Below are 21,254 nucleotides of genomic sequence, written 5' to 3'. Positions count from 1 at the left end.
CGACGGTTCATTACCGTTCACACAAGATCCTGCTTCAGCTAAATCCACGGAGCAGAGCCTAACTTGAGAAGCTAACAGTCGCTCAGCTACTTAAGAAATTCCATCCTTTTATGGAACTAGGAGGTTCATTACGGCATTTACAAGAGCCAGTCGCATTTTCAAACAAAATTCAATTTCCTGTGACTTATTCAGTAGCTACGTAGCCTATATACCACAGGTGGGTGACAGATGAATGATGAACTGGAAAAGATATGGAAGGAAACGGTCGTGGCCTAATTGATGTACTATACCAGCATTTGCCTGGAGCGACTGAAGAATATCACGAAAGGGTAAGAGGTGTCCAAGACGAGATTCGAACCGAACACAGCCAGAATACAAGCCTGCATCCCATACCGTTCAGCCTATCGGCTCGGTTTTTGTTTTGTTCCTGTCCTTCCCTCGGGATTTCATGACGAAATCAGATTTTTTTATTGCTAGTGGGGTGGGACTAAGTCCCTTGTACTGCGGCCACTTCTGGCCTATTGTACCAGCTCCATATGATAGGTGATTGTGATTGTGGAGCAATTGGTTGAATGAAGATTGGCAGGGGAAACCGAAGTACTCGGAGAAAACCTGCCCCAGCGCCATTTTGTCCACCACAAATCCCACTTGACCAGACCCAGGATCGAACCCGGGTCGCCGCGGTGGAAAGCCAGCGACTAACCGCTTGAGCTATGGCGCGGCCCATAAAAAATCAGAGATTAATTTCAAGTTTTCATTGCAGTATGTAAGCGGACACGTGGCTGGGACTGAAGCGTTGACAGCAGGTTCCAGTGGCTGTGCTATGTTTGCTTTGGCATGTCTCGCCGCCCACTGAAGTTTCCATTAACTACTGCTCCCTCCCTGAATTCAAGCGTTTTCATTCATACGCCCAGGACCTTAACTGGGACAGACAGGAAGGTGATGAGAACGCGAGAGCGTCCAGCGTCCACAATGACGCCCATTCGGGTACTATCGAGCTCAAGAAGCACATAAATAACGTAATATTGCGCAGTTCGGCCAGTGTTCGCGATGGATGGCGCTGGGAGCCCGCGACTGTTGAGGTTACAGTCGGGCACATGTCCTCCACCCACTCACCTCGCCAATACGGCAGAAACCGTCGGCCCTCCAGCAACTTCTGGACTTGCGTAACACGCCAAGGCCTGAATAAACAAACAGTGACGCATTTCACGATGGATCTGAATATAACTCCAGACACGAACATGAGTACACACAAAACTTGATTTCTGCATGAAATGCGAGGTCGCGGGCGGGTTGCCGCAGCGGTAGCGCTCTATCCTCGCATTCGGGAGGTGCTCCACTGGAATTTCTGCAGGGTTACCGGCTATTCCGACATCTGTTCCTCGTGGTTTTCCTCAGTCTCCAAGCAAGGCAACTTCCTTCCAAATACTCGCCAATTCATCACTCATCCTACCATCAGACACACAGAGAACGCAGGAAAATGGCGCACTAAAACTGAGGTTTTCGGCTCTAGCACAGGTAAATAATACGCTTATGGTCTTCCGGGATTTGACATCGTATAGATTGGTACACAGGCACCAACGTTCGAAGCAACACACTGACTCCAGGTCACACTGAGGGTGTATATTCCTCCGAAACGCCGATGTACACATTCAAGTTTACAAAATACCTGTAGATGGAGGCAATACATTCATTCAAAACATTGGTACCCACTTGTCAGACTGCAACACTGAAGATAGAGGGGTAAGAATAAACAGCAGAAGAGTACGTGAAAGGGGAAAGTCGTGGGAGATGTGACACTTTACTGTGGCGGAGGGGTGGGGGGAGAAAGAGCATAATTTTGTTAGAAGAGTTTTATCTTCTGGGTTACGGCGCCGTGTAGTCCGTTGAAAATCAACCAACGTTTCGGAGGAGCATGCCGCCTCCATCTTCAGGGTTGAAGAACAAGCCACGTAACATACCAGCATGAAACAGCCGAAAGTGTACATGGCTTTAAACTCTTCAGATGTCAAGTTACATATACCACCGGCTTTACTGGTAGGGATTAGGAAGGCTACTGTGTATAGTTGGGAGAACTATGGCAATCCCGAGTCTCAGCTCAAGAAACGGAAGAAAGGATTTCCCTTCTAGCTCTTCTTCAACCGGATATGCCATTTCGCGAGTAGTGACAGATACCCTGGCTCGGCAAGCAAAGCTTTCAAGCTAAAAGCTCTATTAGGAGGGGGGTCATGTAAACAATGACGTCGCTTTTCCAAGTCTCAATACGACAGAGCCACTTATAATCTTATGACATTTCAAAGATTTCTAGGTCAAATCTGATCAGAGGAGTCGGCCCGTTGTACCCAGTCACGATAAGACGATTTTATTTCAAGTTTGGCAGTCCGCCAAGGAATCATGCGACAATTCCGGAAAGAAACCTTCACTTAATATTCGCGCAGAGTTAAATCACGCTAAAGTTAACTCTTCCGGCAAGAAATTGATTCAGAGAGAGAAAAACGGGCATGACAAGCCAAGCCAAAGGCGGGGAACGTCAGTTTCGAACATGGAACATAACGCAGGACCTGAACAATGCTCACTAGCCTGGGTATTCATGCATGAATCTGTTGATTCACGTACAATGGCGAACCAATGCATTCTCAATTTTTGGTTAAGCAACCGGAATAAATCGAAAAGTTAATTTCCGTATATCCAGAGCACGGGGTTTAAAAACGTAAAGTTCTACCTGTGCTTAATTAATTAAGCACCACGCCACGAAGTCCCATAGGGGAGTACAGGTATAGCTCAACTACTTAACAGAGATACAGATGAGTGGTCAGCTTCACGCCCCTTCCACTTTACCCCCGAGGAAAGAGCCCCCGGTACCCATTGGAAAGGAGGCTGGGTGGACCCCAGAGCCGCTCTGGACCCTGTGAAGTGAATCTTGGGGGTACCGGGAATCGCACTCCGGCCGTCCGACCCGTGGCCCGTCACTATACCAACTGAGCTATGCAAGGGGTTTAATTTTCGTTAATTCCAAACGGGAGGGCTCATGAGAAGCGCGCAGTAGCAACATCGAACTTCGGAACCGCCTCAGGATCTGCCTAAGAGCCAGAGCAAGTGTCTGCAGGCCACCTGCAACTGTCAGCAGCGCCGCCATATGACATCAACACTGGGTGTAACAATAACAATTTTCTTGCTTTGTTGCAAGTCAGAAGATGCCAAATAATGTTATTTAGTTACTTGTGTCGTAGGCCGCGCCATAGCTCAAGCGGTTAGTCGCTGGCTTCCCACCGCGGCGGCCCGGGTTCGATCCCGGGTCTGGTCAAGTGGGATGTGTGGTGGACAAAGTGGCGCTGGGGTAGTTTCCTCCGGTTACTTCGGTTTTCCCTGCCAATCTTCATTCCACAAAATTCTGCACAATCACCCCCACCTATCATCTGGGGCTGGTACAATAGGCCAGAAGTGGCGGCAGTACAAGGGACTTAGTCCCACCCCACTAACAGTAAAACAAATACTTGTGTCGTTGCGTTCCTTTAACGACGCCTGTTAAGGGGCCAAATACACAAATTATGTCTCTTTGCTTGAATTTTTAGGTCTGCCTAACTTTTCGAAACTCTAGGGAAACATTACGTCTCCATTACAAAGACCAACCGGTTAATGCTGTTTAGGGAAACAATCGCTGTTTACTGTGAGAACCACACGGAACATACAGATAATATAGAGATTCAGTCCGTACCTCACAGGAAAAACACTACGTCTCGGCTACAAAGCCCAACCGGTTAATGCTGTTTAGGAAAACAGTCGCTGTTTATTGTGAGAACCACACGGAACCGAATGACTCCAAAGAGCCGAGTCTTTCTTGAGACGCCAGCAGTCGCTCATCTCCTTGATAAGGGTCCCTAAAATTTGTATGGAACCTGAATATTGACTATCATGTTCACAAGACCCCGCCACTGGTTCCTATCCTGTGCCAGATCAATCCATTTCTTTCCCCCACCGTACGAAACAAACAATTATGCGAGAAAAATACAGAGGTTCTGAATGTTACAGCAGGTGCTACGTATAGTAACCGCTGTGCTTCAAAGGGGTGCCCGCCTCTTCATTTTGAAGCAGGCCTACGCCTAAATGCATTTTCCGAATGCGCCTCTGCACACCGTACCGGAGCTGCGGGTTGCTAACACTGGCCGGGCCTACCTGTCTCTCGCTTTCATAAGCACAGGTGACAGAAATTGTTTTTCTTGTACTTCCTTAAACAGGTTACGCATGACACAAAATGTGCAGTCTACATATGATTAAAAGATATAACATTATGGAAACATCTGCCGAAATGGTTCGCGAGTTCGATCCCAGCTTGCCTCACTGATCTTAGTATAATCTACCAGCAGAATGACGAGCAACCACTTGAGGATGGGAACAGATCCAACTTCCGAAACGGCCTCTATACCACATACAATGTCCAACATAATATCGGTATAACTGATCAACCAGTCATAATGTCGTTACATACGTGCAACAAACATCATGTTAAGGTTCTAGTCACCTTTCCTTATATTATGTCTGACTTGACTCAATTCTTATACCCTGAAGATGGAGGCAGCAGGTTCCTCCGAAACGCTGTTACCAACTGAGACTAGAGAATGTCACATCCAAGATGACCATGAGACGAACACTCACAGTCATGAATCTGTGACCTGACACAGCAGTTTGTGCACCGTCCCAGCTCTTCACGCTACAAGCACGCAGACTTCCACATATCCCGTGATGGATCCATTTATTTTGGACAGCACTGTCCAGTACTATTTGTAGTCTGCAGAGCGCCACACACATCTGGACGGAGGCCAAGAGCTTCCTCTTGCAGCACCCGCGTATCTTCAAGTGGCCAGTGCAACGATAAAGCCAAGTCTTCACGGCAGGCTTCCACACTTCACTGCCTCCCATAAACACCTCATACACGGCCAGCCGGCCTACCACACGGCTTCAGTTTCTTACCGATAATTTGTGAATGGTAGTATAACTCCACGCATTCCTAAACTCGGCACTATATGGAGGTAAGCGGTCAGCTACACGCCCCGGCCGCTTTACCACCGAGCAAACCCCAGCATTCGTTAGGACGCTGAGTGGGCCCCAGAACCGGTCTGGGCTCTGCTTAGCCCTAGACTGGTCACTATACTGACTGAGCTAGTCAGGCACAGACGAACTGCTTGTACCCTTCAACAAACAGGCCTAATATTGTGGCCAATAACAGTCGCGAATTGCTGGACGGGTTTTCAGTAAATCTGCATAATAAGGAGTTTCACTGAATTTTCCTGACGTATTTAATTCGGGTTAAAAATCGGACAGCAATACCGGACACTTCACATGAAGACATACGCACGTTTCTGTGCTCGTCTCGACCCTAACCCGGGAAGTATTTATCGGAGCGAAACATGTTTCAGAGCTGTGGAGGAAAGCGAAACACAATTTGCCCGCACGCACGCACACTTCTGTAAATTCCCCATCATCATGATCACCCGGGGCAGGTACAATAGGCCAATCAGTGGCCGACGTGCCGAGTGGACACAGCTGGACTCCACCTCCCCCCCCCTCACTATGCGAATTTATAAGAAAATTAGGTCGCTGCTTTAGGCAATCTGATCTTTTCCGAATTGACACGTTCATTTCTTATTTTTATTGAAACGGTTCGGTCCCGGCGCCTCCACACGGCGTCACGGTTCCATTTGTTCTGAAGCAACTCTCTCTCGTCTTCTGTTCCGCCATTATTTGGGCCGCTAGTCTCTTGTTTCTCACTGCCAAAGAACGCAACGCAGAATCGGAGAGATAAACGAGGGCATTACTCCCCGCTGGAGGCAAGATAAGTGGAGACCGCTGAAACCAAATGTTTATAGCGAATACTGAACTTTACTATTTAACAGTTTCCTGCAGGGCAGTACACAAAACGGAGCGCTGAGATGGACACAGACTGACTTGGAAGGTAACAAGTCTGCCATCAATATAAAGAGACTGCAAACCAATGTGGGGACATTAACAGAACACATGACAGACGAACCCACCATGAAGTGAGCTACATATGACTTAGTGCTCCGTATTTATCTATGGTTTATTTAAAGGGCGGCCGGCGAGTAAGGCTGACAACCTCACCGCTATCTGTTAGCCGACTGTCTAGACTATGTGGGGGCCTCGACGTCTCACAACCATATGGGCCTCCACGGTCTGTTACAGGAATACCTTTACTTCTTTTTTGCCTTTGCAGCTGCGGCCTCGTGTATCGTGTAAAGCGACGACGAAATTTAATGAACAACGAACTGAAAAAGGCAATGGAAGACACCAGTCGTGGCTTAAATAGAAATATTATCTGGACAAATGGCTGGAGGGCCTGAGGAAAATCCCAAGAACCTCTGAATAGACGGTCTCCGAGCCAGGATTGAATCCGGGAGTCCAAACCAACTGGTGCAACACTAACGCTTTGGATTAATATTAGGAAGTGCTGGGTTCGAATGTCGATCGGGGCACCGGGTGTCTCGGCTGAGGTTTTGCGTGATTCTCTTTGGTCCCTATAGGCAAATTCTAGGGTAGTACCTTCATTAGGCCACGACCACTTCTTTCCGTTTCAATAATAACCAATGATCCCATACACCAGATACTGAAAGCGCCGTAAAGTAGGCAACAACGAAATAACGAATGATCTTGCAAAGCAGAACATCCTGTATAAGCGTACACAGTATTGCAAAGCAAAGCACAAACCTGTCAAAATATAAATGCTATGGGGCAGAGACAAAAATATATACTGACGGTGTTGGTTCTGATCTTGGGTCTCAGCATGGTGTCCATGAAGATAGGGGTAGGAAGTACATCCGAAACGTCGGCAACACTGCCCACATTAATATAGTGCAAAGACACAATACTAGAATCAACATCAACAATCAGACACAAAATCCTACAAGAAATACCCAAGTCACGTTATGACTGACGTTCGGTCAGAACTCCTTGGGCTGCTAATCGGATTATAGTGTGAGGTCATGGCACCCAAGTCACGTTACGACTGACGCTCGGTCAGAACTCCTTGGGCTGCTAATCGGATTATAGTGTGAGGTCATGGCACCCAAGTCACGTTATGACCGACGCTCGGTCAGCCTTCCTGGGGCTGCTAATCGGATTATAGTGTGTGGTCATGGCACCCAAGTCACGTTATGACTGACGTTCGGTCAGCCCTCCTTGGGCTGCTAATCGGATTATAGAGTGAGGTCATGGCACCCAAGTCACGTTACGACTGACGCTCGGTCAGAACTCCTTGGGCTGCTAACCGGATTATAGTGTGAGGTCATGGCATCCTGGAGCCCACATATAGTGACAGATAAGAGACCGAAACGTCGCACGGCAAGCCTTGAGACTTACCTTTTGAGGGTCGCGTGTTTGGATCCGTTGACAATGAGTTTCGGTTTGGGCTTCTCGGTCGGGGTCATCGTGTGCTGACTGGCGTTGCTGCTGCTGATGCTGCTGACACTGCTCTCTGATGATAGGTTAGACGCCTTCACATTCGCCGCCGTTGTCTTGATGATGACCTTTCGACTGTCAGATTCGGGTTGGACGGTTGTTGTTGCCGCAGTGGCCGACGGCACGCTCACATGATTGTGGCGCTGGTTGTTGTGTTGTTGCTGTTGTTCTAACTCCAGTTCTAACTGCAAATGGGTCTTATTTGGCATTGGGGGAGGCTTGTCCTCCACGGGAAGCATGTAAGACAACATAGCTACCACCTCACAACGGAAAAAGGAAACTCTCTCTTCTAATACTGCCTTCTGATTTATACAAATAAATATAAAACAAATCACCAATCACACATCACTTTTCAACATGTGTTTTTCAATATCACACATGTAAGAACAAGCCGGTTTACGATTACTTTAAATTACTGAACTGTTTAACTGAATTTTCAGCATGGACAGATACAGCAAAGCATGGCCACGTATCTCTTCGTACGGAGGGTCATATTGACGTTTGTAGGAACCAGATGACGTAGTGAGGGTCCACTGGTTTGTTCCCCGGTGCAGAAACTCATACTACGGCGGCGCGCGGTGGAGCCCGTACCAGTCTACTGGGATGGAGCTCAGGTGGTGATCTGGCTATGATGTGTAGTTCTGGAGGCTGGCGATGGTGGCAGCACTGTTACACGGAGACCCCACACCATGTTTCCCGCTGACATCACTGCGAGGCGCTGATGTAGTTGTCACTGTTACGCGTGCGCACTCCGTCATTCATCTGTAACAGAAAGCGAACAGTTACGACACTGTCCGAGGTCTCCGATTGAATTTATGTTACTGTCAGTATTTCAGGCTATGTAGGACCGTATGGTAGCGTGACTGATGAACTGGAAAGGATCCGAAAGGAAGCGGTCGTGGTCGTGGCGTAATCAAGGTATTATCCCGGAATTTGCCTGAAGCGACGGCGGGAAACCTCGAGAAACGTCAAGATAGCAGGTGTCACAACCTAGATTCGAACCCAGTACCTACCGGATACAAGTCTATAGCGTTACCGCTAAGACAGCCTACTCGATGTCAGAGCCTCATAAAAGACCATTTCTGTGAACACTATGAGCTTACGGATTTCATAACAAGCGCGGAATTTCTCGACTGGCTGAGCGACTGTCAGTTTATCATGAAGGATCCTGCTATATTTAGTTAGTTGCTACCTCTCAGAAAACACGTCACACGTTCGCTACAGAGTCCAACNGGTTAATGGTGTTTGGGGGGGGGGGGGGGGGGGGGATCGCTGTTTATTGTGAGAATCATATGAGACACGCCCATAAAATCTGTGGGTAAAGTTTTTCTTATGTTAAAGCAGGTGGAACATATTGTCACATGTATTAGTGACTAAAAGCGGGGTTCGGTTTGGTAATTCGATTTATAATCCACCCAAAGGTAGTAACTACACTTGATTATAACACTCTTAAGATCACTGCAATTATAACACATAAATAAAGTCCTATATATCTGCTTGCACTAGTCGTTGCTAGGTAAGAGATCTCAACTATGGCTAAGGCTTGACAGTGTCTTTACTATCCGTTTCCTGACCCTTTAAGCCCAGTGGTTAATACATATACCACCCAGATTTAATACGATAAAACTCTGCATTCTGCCCACACAGAGTGTATCTGTGTGTTCCGTATGGTTCTCACAATAAACAGATACTGTTTCCCTAAACAACATTAACCGGCTGGGCTTTGTAACGGAGACGCAATGTGTTTCCTGTGAGGTATGGACTGAATATCTACATTATTTGTGTTCAGTGTGGTTCTCACAACAAACAGCGACTGTTTCCCTAAACAACATTAACCGGTTGGGCTTTGTAGCGGAGACGTAATGTGTTTCCTGTGAGGTACGGACTGAATCTCTATACTATTTGTGTGTTCCGCGTGGTTCTCACAGTAAACAGCGACTGTTTCCCTAAACAACATTAACCGGTTGGTCTTTGTAGCGGAGTCGTAACGTGTTTCCTGTGAGGTTGATATACTATATTAAAATTATTATTATAGACACGCGTTCCTACTGGGGGCTGTAGTTTGCCCACCCCTGCCCTATCTAGTGGCGGACGTTAAGTATACGCGATACTTCTTCATATACAGCGGCCGCTTCGCACTGGAGGGGCTGCGAACAATGAGTCATGATTTCGGTAACCTTCGGTACTGCGCGGGCGAGACACTTCACGGAGTTCCTATGCAAACACGCGATACAAGGATTCACGGCGGTGAAGAGAGTACTAAGGTTACGGCGGTACATACTGCCTCCCTTTTCAGGCCTAAACTGAAATGAAATAAAGTACATAAAAAACACGGGCATAGTATAGACACAGAAAGGCAAAGGTAAAACCGATAACTGAAAAAATAACAAATCAGATGTAATAATAAAGAAATTAATTAATAAAACCCTAAGCTCTCCCTTTACTTAATTAATGAAGTACCACGCCACAAGGACGTATAGGAGAATTGAGGTATGGCTCCACCATTCTTGACGCAGGTGAGTGGTCGCTTTACCCCCGAGGAAAGAAGCCCCCATTTCCCACGGAAGAGGAAGCTGGGTGAGCCGCAGAGCCAGTCTGCAGTATCCACAGCAATTGCCCCGCATGAAAAGCTCGCAGTTGGAGAGAAACTGTCTGGGGCTGGCGTAAGGCTTTGTGTGGCCTGGAAGGTGTTGGAATCCTTTGATCCGGCGAATCACACCAACACCAAATTCCCCCTGCGGTTGCGGTGTACAGTCAGGGATTCTCAGAAATCACCAGCGAACTGCAACACAAATGTTTAAGTGAAGCTGTCCCTGTGTTCAAGTAGGAACCACCACACCGTGAAGACTGGAAACCTCAACCCCACACGGAAATGAGTGGTCACATTCATAGTCATCCCCCTGTGACCCCGGGGAAAGAACCCCCGATACCTTTGGACAGAAAACAGGGTTGGGCCCAGAATCGATCTGAACACGGTGAAAGTAAAGTTACCCCTGTACTTCAGCGGCGGCCCGGGTTCGATTCCTTTGAAAACATGCAAAAAATGAATTTTGCCCAAAGACTTATACTGCCAATTCCTGCACTTTAAGTACTCTCGTGTTATTAACAGGCAGTTCATTAAATTCCATGAGACAAGGTCAGGGCTAAAACAACTGCCATCACTTCTCTGAGCACGTGACCACAGCCGCCATTATGCAGCAAATTAAATTGTGGGATTGTGTCTGTGTAAGTGTAGGCTTGCTTGCTCAAAACCGCAGCAATGGCGTGCTCCACCCTGCAAGCAAGACAGAAGAACTGTTACAAGTTTGAGTCATCACTACAGCAACCCAGTGGAGTGTCTTTCTGATTGGTTTATCGCTGAAACTGCTCCTGCGTCGCTGCGTTGCGTCCCGCGTTCCCAAAGGCGCGATGCTCATCCATCTCTTCGCAGGGTTTTCGTGTTTTTGTCGGAACTGTATACGTTAGTTTCGGTGACCTCATAAATCTTAGCTAAACGAATGCGCAGCTCAGATGTGAGGCACAGGAATTCCTGGGACTGGCTCCCACACCAGCACAAACGGATCGTTTCACGCAGCATGCAGGCATCTAACGATGGTGCTCTGAACGCTGTCTCTATCACTTCCTCAAGTCTTGCGAAACACTCCATCATGTGTTTGAGATGAGAACGGTCCTTTCTGCGTTGGGCCAAGGGACTGAGTCCACGCGCCAAATTTCTTCTATATAATATGTAATATTCAGTCCGTACCTCACAGAAAACACACTACGTCTCCGCTACAAAGCCCAATCGGTTAATGCTGTTTAGGGAAACAGTCTCTGTTTATTGTGAGAACCATACGGAACACACAAATAATATAGATTCAGTCCGTACTTCACAGGAAACACATTACGTCTCCGCTACAAAGCCCAACCGGTTAATGCTGTTTAGGGAAACAGTCACTGTTTATTGTGAGAACCAAACGAAACACATAAATACACTCCATGGATTAGAATACACAGCTCCAGTATGTTAAAACTGGTGGTACGTATAGTAACCACTGAGCTTTATATGGGGTTAACACCTGACGACGGAAATTCGTAACGTGGTCCAATTTCTCAGCCTCTTTAAAGCTGTTTATTTTTGCGGATTACTATACGACATATTCAGTATCTAGACAACACAGTTTCTGACGGAAGGATCACCGATGAACAGTGAATGTGAAGGGACTTGAAGGAGTGACTGTGGCCTAATTAAGGTAGTACTGCATTTGGCTGGAGGGACTGCGAAACCCACGAAAATCCTACTGAGTGAGCCGGTGTCGATACCGAGATTCGAACCGAGTGCTAGAGTAGACTGTATGTATGTAGCCTGACTGATTGGCTCTGCACAGGATCCTCAGTCCTCGCGCCGTGTAAAGGCCGTTTTTCTCTTGTTCCCCGACCGTACTTCTTCGGCTGCAAGGGGCCGTGCCATAGCTCAAGCGGTTAGTCGCTGGCTTCCCGATCCCGGGTCTGGTCAAGTGGGATTTGTGGTGGACAAGGTGGCGCTGGAGCAGGTTTTCTCCGAGTACTTCAGTTTCCCCTGCCAATCTTCATTCCACCAATTGTTCCACAATCACCCTCACCTATCATCTGGGGCTGGTACAATAGGCCAGAAGTGGCCGCAGTACAAGGGACTTAGCCCCACCCCACTAGCAGTAAAAAAAAACTCGGCTGCAACAGGAGCTTCTGTCTACCCTGCGATCTGACGTCAGCAGCAGATCCAGTTTCCGAAATACCGTGTTTAACAAATCCTGAGGGATAACGCCCAAAATATAGGTCAAATTTACATTTCGGTAATGCAACCGTGAGGTTTTCACGATTCGTGCTGTGGTTCTCTCCCAAGCGTCTATTAACGTTCCTGACGCACATCAGACCCCAAGATGTAGAACATTCTCGAAACGTCGGTCATCACCACGGAGAATACACTGACGTAACCCAGACGACCGCTATTTCAGTATCCAGCGAGCTGCCGTAGCGGTACAACTCCAGACTTGTAATCGGGTAGTGTTGGGTTCGATTCCCGGCTAGGACACGTTGTATCCTGATACTTCTGTGGTTTTCCTCAGTTCCTTCAGGAATATTCTGGGACAGTACCTCCTCCCGCATCCCTTCCCTTTTATCCATCGTCTTACCGTTCTTACGCTACCCAGTCTGACAGCTTCATAAAATTAGAGCAAAACACGGACAACGACACCGCCATCTGTGAGCCGATTGTCTAGAAAATGTGGAAGCCTCGACGTCTCACAACCCTATGGGCCTCCACGGCCTGTTACAGGGATAGCTTTAGCTCTGCTATTCCTACACGAAGCTGATGAATGCGGCGTGGCCATGACGTCACTGCCAGAAGCTTTAGAGATCTGATGAGCTATTTAAACAATGAACACTGTCCAAATTCAAGTCATTGTCGCCAGCATTCAGAGCGGCACATGCAATTACTCTACTTACTGTTGCTCAGCTCTTGTCCACAATTATTTCAGGCATCACAACAGAAGCTGATGCGTGGGCCGTCGGAAGATGCGAGCGGATATCCTGTGCTGTCACAATAAATCGTCAAAGACAATGACGAACCATCGGGCCGCCGGCCCACCTGGTTACCGGTACTTCACGCCACAACACCCACTCTGGGTGGACTTATACGGTGTTACGGTGAGGTCACGTTGCTAGGACAAAAATACGACGGAGATGTTGATGTAATGCGGCATATTCACAGCAACAAGCGCACTGAAACGGGGGCTTTACATACGCAGGCCTACGGATTTCCCATGTTATAACGCTCCGGTGTCTCGATCGGGAACTCTCAACGGTCAACGTTAAATTCTGTAGCGTGTAATACCGTTGCTACGAAACGATCGCGAGAAGGAACATGCGTTGCTTGGTAACGGCCGGTAAACACAACAATACCCGGGCTATCGCTAGGTAACTGCTCGGTTAACGGGTTCCTGCGGCTAAGATACGCATGCAACGGTCGAAGTATTGTTGGGCTATAATAATGGAAAGTGTTTTCTCTGTGGTTCGTGACGAAATGTTATAAGCAGGAGGTTGTGAAGTAACGAGATAGTTGTCGGTTAAGAGCTGTCAGTAACTCAGTTGAGTTAAGTGAAGTGAAGTGAAGTGAAGTGAAGTGAAGCAGCTGGTTGGTGAGTGAGAGTTCAGCTGAAAGTCAGCCTGTGAACAGAAGACTAGGAGGGTGATGTGAAATGGCCGCTAATCTTGGACCCAGTTAGTTGGCAGCTAACAGGAGTTCTGTATGGGACTTGAGCACGGAATCAGAGGAATAGCCACTGTTAACATCCGTTAGCAAGCAACGGTAACAGACTGAGAAGACAAAGAGTGTCATAAAGTAATCTGTGAAGTGTAGTAACGAGTTGTATAAGTGTGCAATAAATCCGGTCACCAATCTATACCCCGTCTATAGTCACACCCCTAAAACGGGACAATATTAAATTAATTATATTCAGTATTTCAGAAGTTAAAATGTTTAACGCTATGTTGTCTGATGTCTCTTCATTGATGTTCTAATTAAAACAACAGACTCATACTGTGCCTGGGGTTAAAATATAGACAAATGGGCCTGAGCCTTGACCTCCAGGAACGGAGCCCAATACGTCCAGTGTTATAACGAATTCGACTTACGCCCCTTTGTCGGGCACGCATTAAGTCTGAAGTCTGCGGTCCGACCACACAGCAGCAGATGGTAGGATGCGTGATGAATGAGAAGGATTTACAAGGAATCGGCCGAGATTCGAACTGACCACCGGCAGAACACAAGTCCAGGGCGTTATCTTTAGGCCAAAATGTTTCGTGGCTGTTGTTGCTCTTGTTTCGATAAACAGGATTCCTGCCCACCGAGGACTTTCACTTCTCTCAGGGTTACTGACAACGGTCTATTCATTATCCATTGTCTTTGGTAAATGTAACACACACGGACGTTTCGGGAGATGATACGGCACTAACCAGTTACCGTCCTGTCCAAATATTTAAACTGTCGCGGAGTCGATCCGAAAACTTTCCACTACAAGTAAACTTCCTTGCTCTATAGGCAACCAACCGCAGCTTCTGAGACAAAGCCCCAACTTACAGACAATGGAGCAATAGTGGAACGATGATTAGCACGGGAAAGCTGAATAAAATCGAAAAGAACCTGCACCAGTTCCACTTAGCCCACCATGAATCTCACATAAGGTCACTCGGAACTTAACCCGAAGTTTTGGGGTGCGTGTCCAAGCACCGCTGGATTCAAATTCAAACGGTGCAGTTCGATAGCAGACTCAAATAAGCCTAATGTACATCAGTAACATGAAGACGCACGCGGAATGCAATGTCACCGCTTTCGTCTGATTAGGGAATCGATAAGGGGCGAGCGGCACAAGGCGAAGTGGGAGCAGTTCAAGGAAATCGTACGAACCACGTACGTACACTGCGTGGGCAAAAACACAGTTTGTTGAAGCAGCTAGCGCACACAAAAACCACTCTTTCAAGACCAGACATTATTTTATGTACAGAAACACCTATTCCAGCATTTAAGAACACCGTACATATTAAGAAAGCAGTCTTCTGGGATTTGGCACCGTGTATATGTGGTGTTAACCGACGTTTCGGAGGAACGTATCGCCTCCATCTTCAGGGTAGAAGAAAAAATATAAGAAATCTGCAAAGCGAAGAGACCGTGAGAACCGGTAAAAGCAGTTTTCTTCTACCCTGAAGATGGAGGCGATACGTTCCTCCGAAACGTCGGTTAACACCACATATACACGATGCCAGATCCCAGAAGACTGCTTTCTTCATACCATTAACTGACTTTGCCGTGTATTCGGTCAGGATAACTTAGCTTCGGGACAGATTCGAACATGGTAACCTTTGAATGCAATGTCTTTGTTTCAGACACTGTCCAGAAACTGTCTGATGAGACTGAGAAGGCAAATCCCGCAGTCAGGACAGGCCATGTACCCACCAGGCACCTCCAACTTACTCGGATGACGCATTACGGCTTAAAGCAACTTGTTCGCTCAATTACTGGGCCACTTACAAAGCGTTTATTTTTAGTAGAAGCTGGCAGCCTCAGCCATGGACCCAAACCCAGAACATGAGTTTATGAAGAGAAACAGATTCCGCATACATCAACCGTTTCTGTATCTACTGGAAATTAGTTCTTTAAAACACAGTGGTGATTGTATGTACCACCTGCTTTAACATACCAAAACTCTGTATTCTGCCCACACAGTGTATTTTTGTGTTCCGTATGGTTCTCACAGTAAACAGCGACTGTTTCCCTAAACAGCTCTAACCGGTTGGGCTCTGTAGCGGAGACGTAATGTTTCCTGTGAGGTACGGAGTGAATTTCTATATTATCTGTGTGTTCCGTATGGTTCTCACAGTAAACAGCATTAACCGGTTGGGCTTTGTAATGGAGACGTAATGTGTTTCCCCGAGGTACGGATTCAGGCAGAATTTAGATGGCGTGAGGCTTCAGCGTGGTAACTTCTTTTCCCCACCTCAGACTCTTCGTCGCAATCTTTCTTCCCTTTACGATGGAACTTCCTGGACAAGCCGTGTTCTCAGAAACACCGATATTTGTGTGATATGTCTATATGCCCGTCTTATCGAACGGGAAGATGTGAAATGTAATTATTTTAATCATATACCACGGCCTACATCCGTTACTTTTACGTTTATATGTTTCATTTTACGGGTTACTGACTCTATAGATACAGGTACAGGAAAAACGTAAAGGTAAGATGTCTCTAGGTTTAACAAACATAACACAGTGAGGGCGTAGGTTGGAGTGGAGGTATGGTCCAACGCATTAACCCTGCCACTCGACGGCAGTAGTCTGCATCACGATCCGGACGTCTTAACTCCGAGGAAATAACTGCAGTACCGACTGGATAAGCTGCTGTGTGGGCCCCTGAGCCGGTCTGGACACTGTGGGGAAGAGACACAGTCTCTCGGCCATGACGAGAATCGAACCCCAATTCATCGGTCGCCCAGTCGCTATAGAGCCTACGCCTTCACATGTTGGCCTGTAACCACAAAAATGGCGGGTAGGAGACGAAGACACGAACTTAGAGCCCAAGATTGTGACAATGTGCTGCCTGGTCAAGGTCAGGGGACGGTGACAGAAGAGTATGGAGCAATGGTGGAATGATGTTTAGCAGGGGCAGATCGAACAAACTCGACTGATACTTCGTCCACTACCACAAATCTCTCAGTCACTCGACATATACTCGGGCTTTCGACTTGAAGTAAAGAACATTCGCAGCATTTTATGGAACTCGTGGGTTCATTGCCGTGTTCACAACAGTCCGCCACTCAGCCAGGTGAAGTCAATCCTATTTCAGTACGAGCCATATTATCCTCCTGTGAATGACAGAGGTGTTCCACCGAGACTCGAACCTAGCACCCACAGAATACGAGTTTAGAGGGTTACTGCTACCCACACCCGATCGGTCTGCTACATTTACACACACAAACACTAACGGGGCCATCTTAAATACCAGTGCAGTACAACTCACAGCTATGACGTCGTGAGCGGGGGCCGCTTGTATATAACTGAAAATTAACCCAAATAATTCCATCTCCTTGCTGGGTTTGGGTTCAGAACCTCCAATCTCTTCTCCTTTTTCATAGGAAAACAGAAGTAAAAAGCACAAAGTTATATCTCGGCTTAATTAGGCACGTCATGACATGTGGAGGAGTGGAGGTGTAGCTCCATTCATTCTTAACTTCAGGCCTATGTACAGGATAACCTAAAAGACAAGGTAAATCTAAAAGGGGAGGAGGATTAACCAATTTTTGGTTTACGATTGAAGACTATACGGCTGGATACTAGCCTAAGTGTCTATCAGGAAACCGCGCGTGGATTGACAGGATCAAACCCGATAACTGTAAATATTAGCAACAATATTCAAGGACACAAAGCATCCTACATCTTGTTTATTTAATGACGCTGTCACAGACATACAGGTTACATTAGAACTGACATAAAAATCTTCACGAGTGAATTCAGAAAGACTGAGAGGCGGCTCAGGCAGTAGTTTGACGGTTACTAGCGCCTCATGTCGGTACCTGAACACAGATCCTTCCGAATACAAGTCACTACACACCAAGGTTCGGCGCGAAGGTGGAATAATCCAGATGAAATGCATGTGTGCCAAATTCGACCCTCGGACAACATGTTGGGAATCCCTGCAGAAAACAGAAGAGTATTTTCGGTAGTCGAGGGGGTTGCCTTATATTTGGCCATGAAAGGGGCGGAACAGACAAATGGACTATCTACCCTCATTACCTTCTAACGAGAAGGGAAGGTGGAGGACAGGGCGTGAACACGTGTCTCCAGTCAGCAGAAGGGGGTAGCAAAGTGACATCGACCAACAGACTGGCATTTTGCATCAGAAAAACGGTACAAAATCCGACAAACTTCACAATCTTCTCCTCTTCTGGCTTCTGCATTAGCCCCTCTGGCCAGCGTGTCATCAGAATTAATGGGGAACTATGGATCTTGCAGACAGTCGGTAGGATTCCTTGGGCGGGGGATCAGCGCTATCGCAAGACCGCTACCTACACAGAACAACACAAACACGGAAGAAAAGGGAAGGGTCATCTATGGCTCGAGTGGGATTTGAACCCACGATCCCAGCGCAGCCACTCTGAGCTCAGGCGCGGCCCTATCTCCTGGGACACGGCACCGTGTACAAAAATCACATAAAATGTTATTCCGGAAAACTGAAGTGAAGAGGCCACTTGCGAGACGTATGGGTAGAGGACAGGATAATATTAAAATGGATCTCACACACGCTGTAAGCCTGAGAACAGCATTAAATTGACTTGAAAGGATTCTGACGATGGTGTATGCTGTACAGAACTATAAGGCTTAGTTTGGACTTCATCCACCGTCTGGTATATATAAGACGACAGACCAGACGATGGATAAAGTCCAAAATAAGCCTAATAGTTCTGTACAGCATTAAACTGGTTCAGAACAATGCATGGGGAGGGGGGGCACTGACCAAGTGGCAGACTATCAGCTTCTGAACAAGGGTTCTGATCTAGGCAGCTATTTCTTATCTTTCGGATTTCGTATTCTGAAAGTAAAGGCCTCAGGGCAGATGCGGCTACAACCCGGCGCCATGTTCCTTTGAGGTCAGTGTTCGTATGAATGAATTAGGCACTGCTCCGTCCGTCGGGACGCCTCGCGGGTGGCTCACTTTGATTTCATGTGGCTACAGTCTGTTTAGGAACGCTACCAGTAGCTCAGATTACAGAACAACAACCAAGAGCACGTGAGGAAGGAAGGACTGAGGAATATCATGAAAAAAAAATCAGTCAGGACAGCCGGAGCCGGGGCAACAATTGAACTCGGGACCTCAGGGATACCAAGCAGTGCTACCATATCGTCAACTGCTTACCAACCCCAGCAGATTCCTAACAGATTCACGAGGGCGAGAGAAGGAAGATGATTTCTCAAAATACTGACCATTCTGTGTACCGAACAGGTTAATCTAGTCTTTGGGAGATGATCAGTTCGTATCTCGGCCGGAACATCAAATTATCCTGGCTTTCCTCAGCCGCTACAGGAAGGATATGATAGTATTTCAGTTAGGCGACGGCCGCTTCCTTCTACATCCCTTCCAATTCATCAAATTTCCTGCCTACGTAGTTATGTAATCCATAAACGGGAAGCGTTCTAAAATAAACCACAGGAAACAAAAAACTTAGGAGGCGTCCTCAAATTGCGTCAGAATCAACACGGGATCACATGTACTAAACACACTGTTGCATTAATCTCCATTGCCACAAGCAAACTGTGGCACTGCTCTCCTCACGCTTGGAACCTGGCGCTCTTTGCAAGCAATACCATGATCTAATAGTCAGATCCTGAGGCCCTGGGTTCGATTCCCGGCGCCACCAGATTTCCTGGGAAGTAGTGGGTCTGGAACGGGGTTCACTCAGCCTTGTGAGGATAACTGAGGAGCTATTTCAAGGAAATAGCGGTTCCGGTCTAGAGAACCGAAATTAACGGCCATGGGAATTCGCTGCGCTGACCACACAACGTCCTCTATCCGTAATAGTTGGCACTAGCTTCGCCGACAAGCGGCGGTCGCTCGGTCGGTATACTTCGTTTGTGGACTAAAGCCACGGACTTTAGTTCTTTTTAGTGTATGCATTGAAACATCTCTGACTGTACGTCATAACTGGAGTGGGCAATCACAGGGAAGAAAAGCCCGGCGTAACCACCGACATGGCGACTTTGGTTCCCATCGCGTGACTTTCTAACATAGATGTCACTGCCTGGTGATGGATGACGCACCCTTAAACACGTTTCAGGCACAACACATACACAAACCCACACGAAACATATGGTTGATGTGAGCTGGACGTACGTAAGGACATCTGTTGGACACTTCATGAACCAAGAGAACTTATAATTGTATACTAAAACTTATAATGGCAGATTGCGTCGCGTTTCGCATTATGCTGTGGACACTCGCAAGAGCATGTATCTTCAAGGATGAACACTCAGCAAACAGAAACACAACTCCTTTCATGACGCAGTTTATTGCCCATTACTGTACCAAACGTTCTTCCCACAGACCGCTGTGTTGACTCATAAATGACGTCCTAATGATACGTACAAAATTATACACGGTGAAGTTCAGACTGCTAATGTAACAACACAGCACGAGCATGCAGCAACTGGAGATGCTCTAGCATGAAGCCGGGCAGGCCGGCGTAGCGGTATACGGAATGTACTGGGTTCGAATCTTGGCTGGGACATCTGCTGCGCTCATAAAAACCTCAATAATCATAGCACTAATCAACGCTGCATGATCTAAGCCACTCAGATAATTAACGAACTCCATGAAGCACAGACCTTCATAAGAAGCTAACAGTTGTTCACCTACTCACCAATCCCCCCCACACACACACACGTGATACCGGAAGCTTCATTACCATTTTCACAAAAGCCCGTCTCCACTCCTTTCGAGATACGTGTTAAAATTACCTTCCCATCTACTTCTGGATCTTCCGACTGGTCTCTTTCCTTCAGGTTTTGTGACCCAAAAAGTTGCACACACCTCCCATACGTAGTACATGCTTCGGCCATCTTATCCTCCGCGATCCTAACAATATTTAGTGTAGAGTACAAGTTATGAAGCTCCTCACTATGCAGTTTTCTCCAGTCTCCCGTCACTTCATCTCCCTTACGTGCAGGCATTCTGCCCAGCAGCCTGTTCTCAAACATCCTCAGTTTGTGCTTATTATTGTTCAGCTGACAGAAATCTGGTGTAGACGTTACATTCACATCTACTACATGTTTCGACTTACTGCGGCCATCATCAGGTACACAGCGCTTTTACAACTCCCCACGCTGGCCAGTGTTCACACGTTCCTCCCTTAAAGCGACATGCAATGAAGCGACCCGCAACCAATTCTCATGCCACTACACACACTAGCGACACTGACAGCGTCGTTAAATAAGCAACGTAAAAAAAAATTTAAAACAGGGTCGCTGATTACACTAAGCATCACTGAAAATTAGATGCGTTATGTTGGCTGCAGTGTATGACAAGAGATTTTCTTCCGGGTTATAAAACCGGCAGCAATTCTCAGGGCTTGCCTTGTCTTGCGGGCTGAACGTGTGAACGTCCGGATAACGTTCTGCAGATGTGAATACTTAATTACACACACAAAACTACAGAAACCTGCCAGCGACCATAAGGTCTCTTCTTCCTGCAACAGCCGGCAGTTATGCTACACGTCTCACC

At 47.1% G+C, this 21,254-nt stretch overlaps 1 protein-coding gene across 1 annotated transcript in view; it reads right to left on the bottom strand.

Moving 5' to 3' along the window:
* The window catches only part of LOC111868934, a 116,861-nt gene that overhangs the window by 75,094 nt on the left and 20,513 nt on the right, over window positions 1-21,254 (bottom strand). The window contains exon 2 of the mRNA XM_023860059.2: window positions 7,372-8,232. Within this exon, the coding sequence (XP_023715827.1) occupies window positions 7,372-7,721 (350 nt within the window). The 5' untranslated portion in view covers window positions 7,722-8,232. The remainder of the gene's footprint in view (window positions 1-7,371; window positions 8,233-21,254) is intronic.

Source organism: Cryptotermes secundus, unplaced genomic scaffold (genome assembly GCF_002891405.2).
Source record: "Cryptotermes secundus unplaced genomic scaffold, Csec_1.0 scaffold976, whole genome shotgun sequence".
NCBI lineage: Eukaryota > Metazoa > Arthropoda > Insecta > Blattodea > Kalotermitidae > Cryptotermes > Cryptotermes secundus.
The sequence above is the reverse complement of the archived record's forward strand: the minus strand, read 5'-3'. Positions and strand labels throughout refer to the sequence as shown.